Source organism: Dermacentor variabilis, chromosome 1 (genome assembly GCF_050947875.1).
Source record: "Dermacentor variabilis isolate Ectoservices chromosome 1, ASM5094787v1, whole genome shotgun sequence".
NCBI lineage: Eukaryota > Metazoa > Arthropoda > Arachnida > Ixodida > Ixodidae > Dermacentor > Dermacentor variabilis.
In genome coordinates, this window is record NC_134568.1 from 61328698 (window position 1) to 61344277 (window position 15580).

The 15580-nt window shown below is 48.2% G+C and overlaps 1 protein-coding gene across 7 annotated transcripts in view; it reads right to left on the reverse strand.

Annotated features, from left to right (window-relative positions):
- Positions 1–15580, reverse strand: part of sv (paired box protein shaven) — a 244571-nt gene that overhangs the window by 81802 nt on the left and 147189 nt on the right. Inside the window, exon 1 of one of the 7 annotated variants that reach the window (XM_075688024.1) lies at positions 9433–9605. The exons of the other annotated variants lie outside the window; for them this stretch is intronic. Coding sequence (XP_075544139.1) covers positions 9433–9487 — 55 coding nt within the window. The 5' untranslated portion in view covers positions 9488–9605. Of the gene's footprint in view, positions 1–9432; positions 9606–15580 lie in introns of those variants that run through there. 7 annotated transcript variants of the gene reach the window in all.

The following is a 15580-nucleotide window of genomic DNA, read 5'->3' on the forward strand; positions in this document are numbered from 1 at the left end:
CGAAGGACTCAAGATGGCCGTTGCAAAATTCCGATATTGTGACTTAATTACCATAGTTGCAATTAACTGCTGAATATTGTTGTAGTACAACACACAAAGTTCACACAACAAATTATTATAATTGCCAAGCTAAAAGAGATACGGAGAGCATAGAGAGAGTCGTTAAACTGAAAATAAAAAAAATTGAAAATTAAACATTTCAAGGTGGTGAAATGATTGGTGTACTCGTAGTTACTTGCTAATAAAAACGTATACATATTTGGCCAAGTGAAGCGCAGTCGTTCGTATATAGCGATGCTTACAACTTAGCAGTCATTCTCACGCTCACAATTTCTTCGCTGTCCGTAACTGCAACTGCTGTAAGTGTCACCGTCATGTCATCGTCGGGTCGTCGTTGTGCCATCGTGCATCATGGCGCCTTCGTCGTCATCGTTATGCCGCATCCTGTTCAGTCATCGAAGATGATGCGCATTTTTCCCTCATAGACTACAGAGTCAAGACATAGACAACGTTGTCTGGATAGTAATTGCGAAATGTGCTACAAGCTAGAAATTCTAGTGCATAGTGGCTTTCGATAATTTTCAGCTTTATCCAAGGTTAAGGGTACGTTGCACCCGTGAAATCTGGATACGTTGCTTCGCTTGCGTTTGAACGAAACGAGCGAGGAAACAAAAACTATACTCGGTTAATTGCTTTGCACAGTAGATGACTTCAGGATGCAAAAAGGTACATATGTGTGTGTCAATATTGTAACTCTTCTCTTTGTTGTTGCTGTTGTAACTCAAGATCACTGAACGCATCGACACCTCTCACTTCTGGAGAATGTTTGTTGCTCCATGTATGACTAAGTGCTTGTGGTTGCTGCAAGCCAGGGCCCTGCTCCAGCGGTGGACACTAGCGCTGGCGACTGCTCGCGTGTTTGCACTTGATCATTTGAGATATAAAAGTACAAGACGGCATAATTTCAGTCGTGGGTTCGGAATACACTGGTGCGGTAAATGTCTCTGTTATAAACCAAAAGACACCGGTGCAACCATTACAGTGAAACGTCACAAGTGTGCAACGAAAACATGATAGATGCAATTTTTAGTCTGTCTTTCCTTCTGCTACGTTGACCTTGTCAGTTTGATTCAGTCAAATTTCTTTGTTTACACTGGCAAGTAGTTACGGAGCGACCGCAAGGACCCGATACGTTCACCCAAATCACATCCAAATGTTAGAAATAAGCATGGTAAGAAAACAGATCACGTCATGCTATTAGAAGCGACAAAATACGATTGCCTAGCGAAAGCAACCAATTGTCTTCGCCGTAAACATTGTGCAGGAGTTCTTCAGGTATATCGGGGAGGGATGAGCAGACCCAAAAGTTTGTACTACTGACGCCTGACGCGTCAGTACGCCTGACGAACTGGATACGGTGCATTCTAGGAAGGCCACAGTTACATGTGTACAAGGAAGAGATGTCTACGTTGAACTGAGTATAATTGCTTGTGTTTGTTTGTTTGTTTGTTTGTATGTATGTATGTATGTATGTATGTATGTATGTATGTATGTATGTATGTATGTATGTATGTATGTATGTATGTATGTATGTATGTATGTATGTATGTATGTATGTATGTATGTATGTATGTATGTATGTATGTATGTATGTATGTATGTATGTATGTATGTATGTATGTATGTATGTATGTATGTATGTATGTATGTATGTATGTATGTATGTATGTATGTATGCATGCATGCATGCATGCATGCATGCATGTATTTATGTAACGTACGCGGCGCGGCAGCCTTTCTTGCGTCGTATGTTGACGCACGAGTTCGTTGCGCCATACATCTCAGCGTTTCTATCAACAAGCCCGTGCGGACATTCGGCCGTGTATTTCCTGTATATCTATATCAGACTCCTGGGGCGGCTTGCGCGCACATTTAATAACGAAAATAAGAATAACGAATTTAAGAACGCGTTCTTAAATGTTCCATAGACAACGCCTAGTCCGCACAAGAATGCATTATTAAATTCGTTATTATTTTCTTTATTAAATGTTCGTGCAAGCCGCCCCTGGTCACTCGATATTGAAACGTCCTTCTTTTCGTGAACAATCGGCTGCGCTCCTAAAAGACCAACGTCTGGGTGTCGTGGCTTCGTCGGAGAACACGGCCGCTGGGATACACCGACATACGAGGAATGTCTGAATCATCCCACACTTCCGTTCTTCTTGAAAGCAACTGCCATTTATGCGGAGTGTGAAGAGACCTCGGGCAATTTTTGGTTGCTATTGTTTTCTTTCACCCTTTGATTTATGAAACCGGTGACGCGTGCGGCTTTCTTCCCCTACAATCGCGCCAAAATATTTTTCGTAAGTTCGCTTCAGTCCATGAGGCGTCTTCCATCTTTTTCCCTGTTTCTCCTGTTCTCTCCTTCCTGTAGAGCCGTTGTACCCCTTCCAGTGGAGGTTGTCAGTTTGTCTCTCTCTCTCTCTCTCTCTCTATTGGCATTTCTTCCTCGTTTACGTCTTGAAACCTGGCAATGGCAACCGACGTGTACGCGGTAGATGTCGCCTCAACTTTCGCCTCACTTACCGAGCCGTTCGTCCAGCCCGAAATCTCACCAACATATCCGGCATTAATTAAACTCAGCATGCGTATCTTCCTCCCTACATTGTCGGCTAATCTCCTAGCGTGTACAGCACGCTCAGGCCACACTTAAATACTCCTTACGGTGCCGGGGCTTCAAATGATATTTATGTTTGCAACAGCTAGTGACCCAAATACGAATCGCATTGCATTGGAGTACGTCATTGCATGCAAATAACGCTAAATACAACTTTAAACGACAATAGTGCACATTTCAGCTGCTATAGTTTATGGACTGAACTACAAGCTTTAGCTTGGCACTCGAATACGAAAGTATGGCATAAGATATAAATGCTCGCGCTTAAGTGTCTATTTGTGGATAATAAGTGAAATGCCAACAGTTTTCTTATGGTACACACTGCGCGCTTTTGTTTCCTTTTTGAGATGCCCGTAGTGTAACGAGCTCGTAACAGAATTAGCGCCCGTAGTCACAAAAAGCTCTTACGCTAGAAATGTTCTTAAGGGGAAATTTCAGCCAATCCAGATGCTGGACATGTCATTAACCAAAGCAGCTGGCTAACGGCAAAAAGCACATCATTAAAAGCTTTGCAAATTCGGCCCCCGTTTCCTTAGTAAATTTATACTCGCGCTACTCCGGTTTCAATAATTTCACAGGTGCTGGTTGTCAACATCGAACACCTAATGCTGAATTCTCTCTCACATACTGTAGTTACTTTTTTTTACTTTTTTATTCTCATAGAGCGGTGACTATTACTCAAGCGCTCAGTGAAGCCGAGCAAGATGCAGTCTGAGAGGTTGCCTTGTGTTACTATATATACCGACACCTTGGAAATGCACACTATTTTTTTTTCATTGCTTCTCAAGTTTCAAGCTTATCTGCAAACTACGTTCTTCTGAGCGACAACGGTCACGATCTCATTTGGATATCTTGTAGCGATATATAAGATGATGCATAAAATGAAAGTATACCAAGTATCCTCTTCATTAGAAATGGAAAACCTAGCCGGTGAAATGCAAGGATTGTTTTCACTCGATTGTATTCCTCTGTTATCATCCACGCCTCACGGCAGGCCGACTATGGTCCTAACGTATGTCGAGTGCAACTCCGACTATACTGGCGAAACGCGAAAAGGAAAACAATCGGAATAGAATTGTTATATTATCCCGGTCCACCATGATTTGAATATGCCATCGTCGAACGCTTCTTAAACACAGCGTAAATGGCAAGCATATTTCCTTATCGCTGAGTGTATGTATAATTTCCACGTGTTGATTTTAGACAACTGTACCCCGTGTGTTTGTCTGGCTGCTTGCATTAATTGACCGACGCGCGTTTCACCATGTTTCCATCGCCCTTATGAGCCACCGAGTCACATTAACACACGCTTTTCCGGTGTCACGTAAGAATGCGGGTCTATTTCTTTGTGCTAGAAAAAGGCATCATGATATATACAATTTTAATTTAATCATGGGGTTTTACGTGCCAAAACCGCTTTCTGATTATGAGGCACGCCGTAGTGGAGGACTCCGGAAATGTTGACCACCTGGGGTTCTTTAACGTGCACCTAAATCTAAGCACACGGTGTTTTGGCATTTCGCCCCCATCGAAACGCGGCCGCCGTGGCCGGGATTCGATCCCGCGACCTCGTGCTCAGCAGCCCAACACCATAGCCACTGAGCAACCACGGCGGGTATATATATATATATATATATATATATATATATATATATATATATATATATATATATATATATATATATATATATATATACCACTCGTCATAATCAGCGAGAATGAGCACCGTACTATGCGCCTAAGTAATCATTGAAGAAATAAAAGGTCAGCAAACTTTGTTACACAAACGCGCTGGAGAAGAAAGCCGCGCAAGTGTCGAATCGTACGCATTCGCATATATATCTCACCACGTTCGTCGTGGCCTGCCTCGCTGGATGTTTCTGTCACGTCATTTGTTCATTCCCCCCCCCCTCTCTCTCTCTCTCTCTCTCTCTCTCTCTCTCTCTCTCTCTCTCTCTCTCTCTCTCTCTCTCTCTCTCTCTCTCTCTCTCCCATTTTTCGATCTGTCGACATCTGCGCTGGTCGCCTGGAGGCGTGATTCGGGGGCACGTGATGCAGTTACGCTTTGCGAAGCGTGAAGCCGTGCGTTGCGCATGTGCAGCCGTGCTTGGGCGGTGCGAAGCCACTGTGCGTGCGTGTATGTATACAAGACGCGCTAACAGTGTCTGTGTCTGTGTGTCTGTGTGTGTACGCACGCACACACACACACATGAACAGACCCAGCCTCGGCCGGCACTATACTTTTGTGGACAGAGGGCAAGTGACGTCATGACGAGCAGAATGATTCAAATCGGCAGTACACGAAGGATAGGCGTGCGCTATGTTGTACGCCCACAAAGAAAAAAAGAATGATGTTGGACATACGTAACAAAGACCTTTTCTTCTTTCTTTTTCTGTGCATAGTTGCGATATATATATATATATATATATATATATATATATATATATATATATATAGGGAAGGTCGTGAACACCCATGAGAATTACAGCCTGTCCAATAGGCCACTCGAACGTAAAAAAAAAAACAAAATAAAAAAAACTTCAAGGGTGCCTTGACTGTCTTGCGGTGTGACGACTGTATAAGTCGGCGTTCCAGGACTGTTTGCTCCGAAAATGGCCGGTCGTCAAGACGCACCAGCGCGGTCGCGAGTGACTGCCTGTGTGCGCTGTATCGGGGACAATGACAAAGAACGCGTTCGATAGTTTTCTCGTCGCCGCAACGGTCACACGCAGCACTATTCTCCCATCCCATGCGGAAAGCAAACGGCATTGTAAATGCGACGCCAAGCCACAATCGGCAAAGTACCGTTGTCTCGGGAAGGAATAGTCCAGGTGGAGGCTGAAGTTGCAGACAGGGGTCCAGTCGACGTAGACGTGTGTGCTGGAAACCAGGTGTGTTCCACAACGATTGTAAGGCATCATATGCAATCACTCGAAGTTGCGCTGTTGCATCTGTTCTTGACAGCGGGATTGGTTTCCGTACCCCGTCTTCATGAGCAGATCGAGCAGCTTCATCGGCCTGCTTATTGTCCATTACGAGGTGGGATAGAAGTCGGCATCCCGAAGCTTAACATTTATTCGAAATGTAATGGGCACACATTTGCGCTTGAAAGCGTGTTGACTTCTTGAATAGGCTTTATATAGCTTTTGGTAGAAACATGTATTCTTAACGTCTTGGAAGCGTGGTTAATTCGACCGTCAGAAAACTGGAAGCGCGACCTGGTGTTGAGGAGGCTGTGGTGATGTTTGTGCGTACATATGATACCCACACAAACCCGAACACAGATCAGGATACATAAAGCCAAAATAAGCAAAGTTTGGCACATTTTGACGCTTCAGAGAAAAAACACAAGAGAGAACGAGCATCTTGACAGCAACGTGCGCCTCTGCAAGAAGGGGGCGGTGTTGCAGGCAGACTGCTGACAACTTAGAAACAATAGACCACCGGTTTCCTTGGTGCGATTTAACAAACGTATTCTGTAATATTAACGAATGTCTCAACCCTTCGAACTACTGATACGTGGCAAAAAGAAGGCTCAATAATTTTTTTAAAAAAAGCACTCATAATGCAATCACAAAGCACCGTCCGAAGACGCATTCAATGTTAAACATTCGTGCCAAGCAGTGCACTGTAATGACCGGGAACGTTATCAAAGAGAGGCATCTGATTTGTTATACATATTGCTTCCAGCGCTGTATTGTACGTACGCGCAGAGCTTCTGGTGCCTTTCCTCGAGCTATTTAAGCCAACTGCAGGAAGAAAGGAACGCAGTATACTTATACTGCCCTTCTTGTGTGACCACGTGTCTCAGTCATGCGAAGTTTAAGGCGGACTTTGCCAACTACAAGTAATGAATCGCGATTAGAGGAGTTTAGGCGAAGGGACGCGAGCGATTTGCGTGCCCAAGAACCTCCATTATGCTCTTGGATTTTTCTGGGATCCAAGCGGCTTGCGTGTATGCAAGCGAAACGCGAGCCTCTTGTTTCCCTCCTTTATAGCCTTAAGCGCTCAAATGTCGCATCACCACAGCAATCTTAATTTCACAGGAAGTTTGCATGGAAAGCCTTCTGTCGCATTCCTTGTGCCTTCGTAGCTTTCACAGATTTTGAGAGCTATTGAACTTACAAAAAATACAATTTTTTGCCGGTGAGCAAGGCACTCGTGTCTGATGTCGATATGTACGTCCAACTCCACGATGAGTACATACAGCGCGTATAACTTATGCAAGGAGAACACCGCATCCATTAGCTTCTCTTTTCTTCTCTTTTCCGTAGTGTCCTACCAGGAACATCGTGCTGCAACTGTTGCTATCATGCGGAAAGTTGGTGCGGGTGTCACTAAAGGTTGAGGAGAATGCGATGTTACAGCATACATGAAGTGATGTGCGAGTAAAACGCATTATCCTATAAGATTATTAGACAGAACTTGGTATCGTTTCCTTGTCTACTGATATGCTCATGATACCTTTAATTTCTACGTATACAGTGGTGCAACGGATGTCTACCTCAAATAAATCCCATACGCATACCAATGAACGACAAACCAACTACACAGAGTGTCAACCGCAGTTTCAGTATCCGACTTGGGCAGAGTACTGACCAGAGTGCCTGCAGCATGGGTACCTCTTTAACAAATATAACATGCATGCACATTCAATGCGTGCTCTGGCCCGACGTCCTGCGGTCATCCATACGCCACTATTGTTGACGGCTGAGCATTAGCGAAAGGCTGTACTGCGATAACACGCTGTCGGTAGATTTCTGTGATGAATGCGTATAGATTTGTTTCGCGTTCAACCATTTATGTTTGGAAGTTTCCCAAACGCTGCCTCTTTGACGTGTATATTTGTTGACCTCTATAGTCTTAGTGACAACGAAACGTTGCGACAAGAATCACCCTATTTACCTTGTAACCCTATAGTGCAAGCACATGCATTGTGACAACACAAACGAACTTCCTATACGGCGTGCCCACAACATTACAGTTTTGACGAAGCAGCGATTTCCCAAGTATAATAGACTCATAATGCAAAGTAAATATGGCACCAACACTACACTTTATACCAGAGGTGTTTCATACAGGAAACGCGATAAACAAAAACACTTCTAAGGCATAAACGGCTCTAATTTCACGTATCTTGGTTCATCAGGAAAAGGAACTATTATTTCAAGTAATCAACAAATTCATTGAGCTACAGCCCAAGTCAGTAGGTACAAGGTGTCACATGGTTGGTAATGAATATAGGAGGCCAGTGGCTACCCTCACCTGAATGATTGCGATACCTGGACATGGTGCCTGTAGCTTCTGATTTGGCTACATGGCCGCTTGTATGTATTGCTATAGCATCATAGCATCGAGAACTCGATCGACAAGCATCGCCGGCAGGCGTTCGACTGCCTCCCACGTAGAAGGCGAGTCCTGCTCATGCGGTGCAAGCAACATGCAAGCAAGTTCCAGAGATGCTCGCGTGCTACTTCAACGAGTTATACGAACGAATGACTCCTCCTGTGCGATAGCTCTGATGAGTGTGGCTAGTCATCCCGCATTTCGCGTAGCCGCACACGTCGCGCACATTCTATAACGCTGCGCGTGAGCATGCACCTGCTTAGAATTGTGTACATCCGCGGGACGCTCACATGACATGCGTACCGAGCTTGGCGAGCCTGAGCCTCACGTCGAGCAAGTAGTTGTAGTAGGCGAGCGGCAGGAAATCCATGGGCGGCTGCGGTGTTCGGACTTGCCACGCGCCTCAGCGGGAGGGCGACTGCGCGGCTGGCGGCCGAAGACTGCTCTGAGCGCGTCCGAGCCGGCGGGGACCCGGGCGTCGTCGCCGTGGCGCGCTTAACCAGGTTAGGAAACCGGAGTCTTGCGGTGCTTTCAGGGGGAGATTTTTATGCGGAACCAGGCGTCTTCGTTTGAGCGCGCCACCGCGAGACGTGACTGTGACCGGCTTTTCTCCCCTCGCGGCGGAGTGCACTCCTTGCTTCCCTTTGGGGCGGCCCTGTCCCGTAATCGAGTTAAGGGTCCCGAAAAGTGCAGCTAACAAGCCAGAACGGACCGCCGGCGACACGTAGCAGCGGCGCACGGTCTTTCTTGCTTCGTCTTCCGCCTCCTCCGTCGTCGCAGTCGCCGCCTCCGTGCGCTCTGGGGATGACGAGTATTGATCTGGTTACGTCTGGAGAACTTGACTCTGCTTTTCTTGTCTCTCTTCTTTTGGACCAGTCAACGTGCGATGGACCTCTTCCCTCCTTTTCGCCTCGTCGTGCACATAGGCTACTTTCTTTTCTTTTTACGTCTCGATTCACGGCATGGAGTGTACTGGTCGGCGAGCCAAACTCGACCGCCAGACGTTCGGTCGGTGCCGTCAATTTTTAATCGCGCTTCGCTTACGACACACAGCCACAGCCATTGGCCATGCGGGACGCGGCGTCGCCTTTCCCCGATTATCGCCGTCGGCACACCCCACTTTGAAAGCACCGCGCGCAGTTCCACGCGTGCTGGCATGCGGCGAAAGCAGAGCGCGGACAGGCGCGCAGCACAGGTGGCAACGCGGCCTCGGACGCGAGCTGTCAACGCGCGTGCAGCCGCGGGGCGAGCCGCGGGGCACGTGCCGAGGCAGCTGCGCGAAGGAAGAACAAGACCACGACGCGGTGGCGACGGGAGATTTGTCACCACTGCCACGAGCGGCGGCGACGCGCAGAGTCACGTCGCAGCCGCGTCATCATTAGCATGCAACGCTACGGGGCGCACTTACATGAATAGTATTCCATCATGGTGGCGTTGTACCGGTAGGCCGTGGTTAGGTCCATGTCGAGCGGCCGTCACGGCTCCGCGCTGGCGCCTCGGGCGCGTCACTGAGCGGCGTCCCTGGCCGGGCCGCTCGGGGCCGGGCTATTATTGCCCGCAACAAGCACGCGGCTGGTCTCGTCGGGACCCGCTCATAATTGCCACAACTGGGTAATCGGATTGGTCCAATAGCCGCCGCTCTCGCGGACCCGGCGGGCGCGATCTTGCCAAAAATCAATCACGGAGTCATCCGGAGCGCTCAACGAGCCCCGGAAAGCGCGCATTGGCTCTCCGCCGTGACGTCGGCCGTATCGTCACGCGCCCCGCACCCAATGGGCGGCGGCGGGAAACACCCCCTCCGGCTCCTGGAGGGAGAGGAGTGCCGGGATGCTGCGGCTGGGTCCGCGTCCGGGGCCTCTCTCGGGCCTCTCGGCTGCCTCCAAGCCTCGCTGTCGGCGCCGCTTCTGCTGCTGCCGCTACAGCCCCGTGCTCGCCGCGGCGCACTCACGCTTTCCATGAGACCGACCGAACAAAACGAAAGAAACATAGCTGTTCACTCGTTTTCTGACTCGGAATAGGTGAGTCCGGTGAAGCGACTGTCATCGATCAGTTCGAAGTCATTGGTCGACGAATTTTGATCCGCGTGAAACAACTAAATGTCCGTGGTGCGGGACATGTAGTTGATTCAGACATATGGGAGCCCTGGAAAAAAAAAGGGTTCCGATTGCGTTGGTGTAGTTCCCCTTTTCTCTGATCCAGCTTTTCAGTTCTGCTTTCTCTTCGTGAAGGCAACTGTGAGCATTGGATCGATAAAACATAAACCAAAGAAAATATGTTTAACAGTACTTAGAATACAATGGTGAAATAGTGGGATTCGAGTTACAAAGCATACGTAAATTGATATGCAAACATCTAGGTGGCACATACTTTTAAAGACAATTAATTAGCAGCCAAAGTTGACGCCCAGCATGGACTGCTTGTAGATTTGAAAGTGGAGCAATAAAACATGGTGACCCTTAACAAGGTAACTAATAACTAATATGGATCATTGATTATATGGTAACTAATATGGACTATTCATTCTATCAATAAATACACATCAAGTTTGGAGATCACTTTGGTCATATTTAAAGTTGTGTCGCAATATATTTCCGTATGGAGTCTTCCATACAAGTATATTGTGCTACAACTAAGAAAGCAAATACTACTCCAACTTTTTCGTGTGAATTTATAGGCAGGACGAGCCCTTATTGTTACACGCGAGCGCTTCACCTAAGACAACACGTTAGCGCAGTGAAGCCAGCTTGCCGTTGTAGCCTGGCATATCACGCAGCTTGAGTTTTCCTTGCACGAATGCTGCAAGATAATGCATTGACGCGCTGCGCGGAACACTTTAATCTGTTTCTACATCTTCGGAAGTCGAAATATTATCGAATTCTTCGATGCTATGCAACTTGCTGTTCCTAACGGTTATGCTTCGACATATGCCTGCTAGCTACAAAATACCGCTGCGAATCGTAACCGTGTCAATAAATACGGTCGTAAGATATTCATCTACAAAAACTCGCCATAAGTGACCGCGTCCAAGCAAGACGTATTTATTCAATCTATGTTCTATACTCGTTATTTCTGAGCAGGTGTCCAATTGAGCAACGTGCGCTATCGGTGCTGACATGTTGAGTAACATTTTAAATTCTGAAGCTATAGCATCCCGGAGGTGGGCATTGAAGTCCGCAATAAGTGTTAAAAGAAATTCCATTGCAAGAATTCGCCAGAAAAACAGCTTTCTTCCTTTCGCCGATTCGCAGAGATTGTTGTGTTGAAATTTCGGCCGTCCGACATGCAGTCCTTTCTGCACTGCTCGCGCTGAGATTGCTTTCCTACCAACGGAAGGTCTCTTACCACGCGAAGGGGCGCGAAAAAGTAATTCTACACGGCCCTTCGCAAGACGGAAGGAGAAACAAAAAAGAGCAAGAAAGTAGGGAGGTGAACCAAAGCGTATTTCTTTCGTCCAGCGAACTATTCGCTCTATCTGAAGCCTCGCTGATCTGGGGTTTCCGACACCACTGACCGCACACTGAAATCGACTTTCTCGTCTCGTTCCCGCTTCGCTACTTCTTATTCTATATTTCTCGGGCCTCTGCTTTTTCTTTTCTTTTATGTGCGCGTGCAAACTATATGGCGACGCTTTGGCGTGTCATTTTGTTTCTTTACTGCTGAAGAAGAATTCTTCGGCACCCGGAAAGGAGAAGAGGGTGTACGCGGGGATCGCAGCGGGGTGGGGTGCGCAGGAAGATCGTCACGGTCATTATGAATGGTCAGCTGGCGTCCTCAGCAATCCTGGCAGATCTATTTCACGCTTCGCAGCGGCTCAGTGTCCTTCCCGGTCCTGCTGGCTTGCCTGCCCTGCGCGAGCGGCAGCCGCAGCTATCGCACTTTTATACTACCTCGGTGTCGCTCGCTTTTGTTCCTCCAGAACCGCTGACTTCATATTTCCCATCTTTAAGGGCACCGTTCCTCGCAGCGCGGTACGTTACCGTCGCAGCAGGTTTTACCCCCTCTATTTTTTTTTCATTCTCTCCCTTTATACGGTTTTGTATGGTGGTGCGTGCACAGAGGCTGTGACTCCGATCCTTCCGCTCCCTCCCCCTTTTTTTCTTCGCTTTTTTTTTTACCCCACGATGCCCGTGCCTTTCTAACGTATACGTAGAAGAACCCGCTGGTCATTTTGTGGCGATTTCCGCTAAAGCGCACAGAGCAGTGCTCCCAGCATAGCTGCGTTTCTCCTCTTCACCTCTTCTTTATCCCATTTTATTTCGCTTTCATCTCTATTTTCTTCTTGCTCTTCTTCGTAAGCTTCATTTCTTTTCGTAACATCGCCCATTAAATTCCTTTTCTTTGAGTAAGCAGAAAAACAAAAGCAAGCGAGTGTCGATTTGCTGCAGAGGTATATGATACGAGCGAAGGGCAAATCTTGAAGCGGGAACGATTTATTCCTATTTCTCCAAACAATCTAACTGGATCGTGTGGAATGCAAAGCGATCAAAAGTAAATCTAGGTTACGCATCAGTCTCTGTGGGGAGAACACAGAAGCGCATAATGCCAGAGCCAGAAGTTTTACGAGTCACGTTGAACGAGAAAGCAGGTGAACGTAACAGAACCGTAATGTTATGATGTAGGATTTCTCTTTAGCTAGATGAAAACGCCATGTTTCTTCTCGCCTTAAAAAAAATGTGTCAGTAAACGTCTATTTGACGCTAAAACGAACACAAAGCTTGAGTTGGCGCCATGTGTACAGGGAATGTCGTTGTCGTGTCGACTGGACAACAGCGCGGACAGGACACGGAATAAAGAAGAAAGACAGGAAAGAAAAAAGAAGGGGCGGGGTGTCGGGAATCACGCGGCGGCGACGGCGGCAAGGCTGCTGTGGGCAGTGGCGGCGCGACCGTCGTCTTGTAGGCCATTGTGCAGCAAACAGCGCCAGACAGTCTGTTGGAGGACGTCGCCTGCTGAGCGCACTCTTCCGAGAACTTCTCGCGCGCATATGCCCGCTGCGCCCCGGTCACGGCTTCCCGCGGCTCGCGCGAACAGGGAGCGCTGCTGTCGCGAGGCCCGCTGCCGGCCCTACTTTTGCACAGCAGTGCCGCGAACGGGACACAACGGGAGCAGAACTAGTTAAAGAAAGTACACACACGCAATAAAAAGGAAGTTCAAAAGGGGGCATAGTGCGCCGAGTGTCGGTCGCCGCCATTCTCACTCGCTCATCTCGAGGCTGAGTTGCCATCCAATGGACCTCAACATTGACTTTCTCTTTGAAACCTTCAATTACGACTCGCTTGCAACTGATCCCCCCTCCACCGCTGCATCTACCTTCTTTTCCTTGCCCTAAACCCCCCTCCTGTTCTGTATGAAGCTTAGCGCGGGTGTAGTTGAACTACCCCCCACTAGCTCCACTCCCCCCCCCCTTCCACCCTCTCTGTGCCCCACCGAACTTCGGGCCTTTCTACACGCTTTCTTCCTTCTTTATTTTTTTCTTCTCGGCTCCTTATTCATGGCTGCCACCTCCTAGTATTCTTCACCTCTTACTTCATTGTGGGACCACCGTTTCCACGGGCCAACGCGCCCCACAATGCCGCGGCTCGAGTGTGTATCACAACACTTACACCTTTTTTCCCCTCAAGTGCAGGCGTCTCCAATCCCCTTTCCCCCCCCTCTTCTTTCGATCCCCCACGAGGCTCCGCTAAGCTCCCCCCTCCCTAGTCTCTGCGTCAGAGCAGCTCCCCTGCCGCTTTGGCTGATCTGAACCGCTGCCGCCGCCTCCTCAACGAAACGGCCTGTTTTGTACACAGGTAAGTATCCGGACGCTGCTGGAGCAGTTGCTCACTTGTGTGAACCGCGGCGGACCAGTGTATCGAGTCAATAGGCTTGGCTTCCTTTTTCTGCGCAGCGCCAACTTCCCTTTTTGGGGAAGTCTGTATACGCGCCCTCCTGGCATCGTCGCTTCGGCCACTTCTGTGTGCGCTCTTGTGCGCACATTGTGGCTCGCTTTTCTCTGCCCTCGCTCTCGCCCCTCTCTCCGCCTTATGAGCTTAGTCTCACCGCGAACTGTGCCGTGAAAAACCTCGTCCCGGCGTCACGTAGACGGCGGCAAGCAGAGAGGCCAGAGTCCTGGGATCGGTCGCCTGCGACGCACGAGCACTTCCCTCCTCTACTCGTTCTTTCAATCGTTCCGTTCTTTTTTTTTTTCTATGCATCTTGAATTTTGCGGTTTATACGAGCGGTTTCTCGAGCACGCAATCTCTTGGCAGCCACCTTTGGCGGCATGGCATCGAACAGACGAACGGCGATGACGACAATTTCTACGACACTGTGCCGAGCCGGAGGCTGCGGCTAGCGCGCGAACAAGGCGTATGTGGCTGCGCGCGATGAGACGGGCCGTGCGAGGGGGCAAATCGGTGCGTGCCTTGAATACGCGTAGAAAAGCTATCTTCTGCGCGGTGCCGGAGCTGCTTCGGATACGGAAAATGGGTGAATTCTCGCTGCTGCATTGAACGTCATGGTGTAAAAGGACGAATCCAGAAATTGAGAAAAAAATATTTGTGGTAAGATATTTTATTTCTTTGTTGGTTTTTGTTACCCACTAGCCTGAAAAAGTATGTAGACATTGAGGCATTTTACACGTGTTTCAAGTATATCTAGCTGCTAAAGAAGTAACGGTATGTTCCTAACTAGTATCCGTTCTGTTGAGAACAGTTTGAAGCCAAAGACAAGGCTACTTTCCGCGCTCCATTTCTTCTTTTCTATGGGCATTTCTTATATATGGGAACTTAGCTATATCGCGAAATGTGCGCTGCAGGAACTGCTACTGCATTATCGCGCCATGCTTCATTGCACTACACATATGCCACAGTATACGGCTAAAATTTGTTATCGGCAGAAGACGACTTACCCTGTTGCTGGTATAGATACCATCTTGCTTTATGGTGTACATGCTAATCCAGAGAATTTTGCACCTATATGACAAGAAAAGTATAGTTCAGAGCACTCAAGCCCATTACCTGAGGATATGCCTTGGATTACCGTGCGGAGCGTCAACGGCTGAAGCTATTGCCATTGCTCAAGACTATTCAATCACGACGCACATCGCCGTCGAGACAATGCGTGCACACGCCAGGTGCATTGTCCGGACCCCTTCCACTACCTCACCGGAATCACAGTGGAAAGGCCCCGCAAGTACCAGTGCATATATCGTGCCTCGCTTACATCGGGGTGCGCTTCTGCGGCCAGACCGGTGTCCCCTCCATGTTGTTTGTGACATACTGAAGTACACATCGGAATTCCAGGACCCCAGGAAAAGTCTGAGCTACCACCGTCTGCGCTAAAACGCCTGAGAAACACGGTAGCCACGTACACATATATACAGGCGGTTCTACCACATCGACCAGTTCTGGCGGTGCTGCGTTTATACTGACAAGATGAGTGACATCGCGATTCAAGACGTCACGCGTCACGACGTTTACGGCTGCAGAATTCGCCGCTCTGTGCAGTGCACTTCAATTTATTTACACAGAGAGTCCTATAGTACATGAGCCGTGTTTTCCAACTCTAGAGCGGCT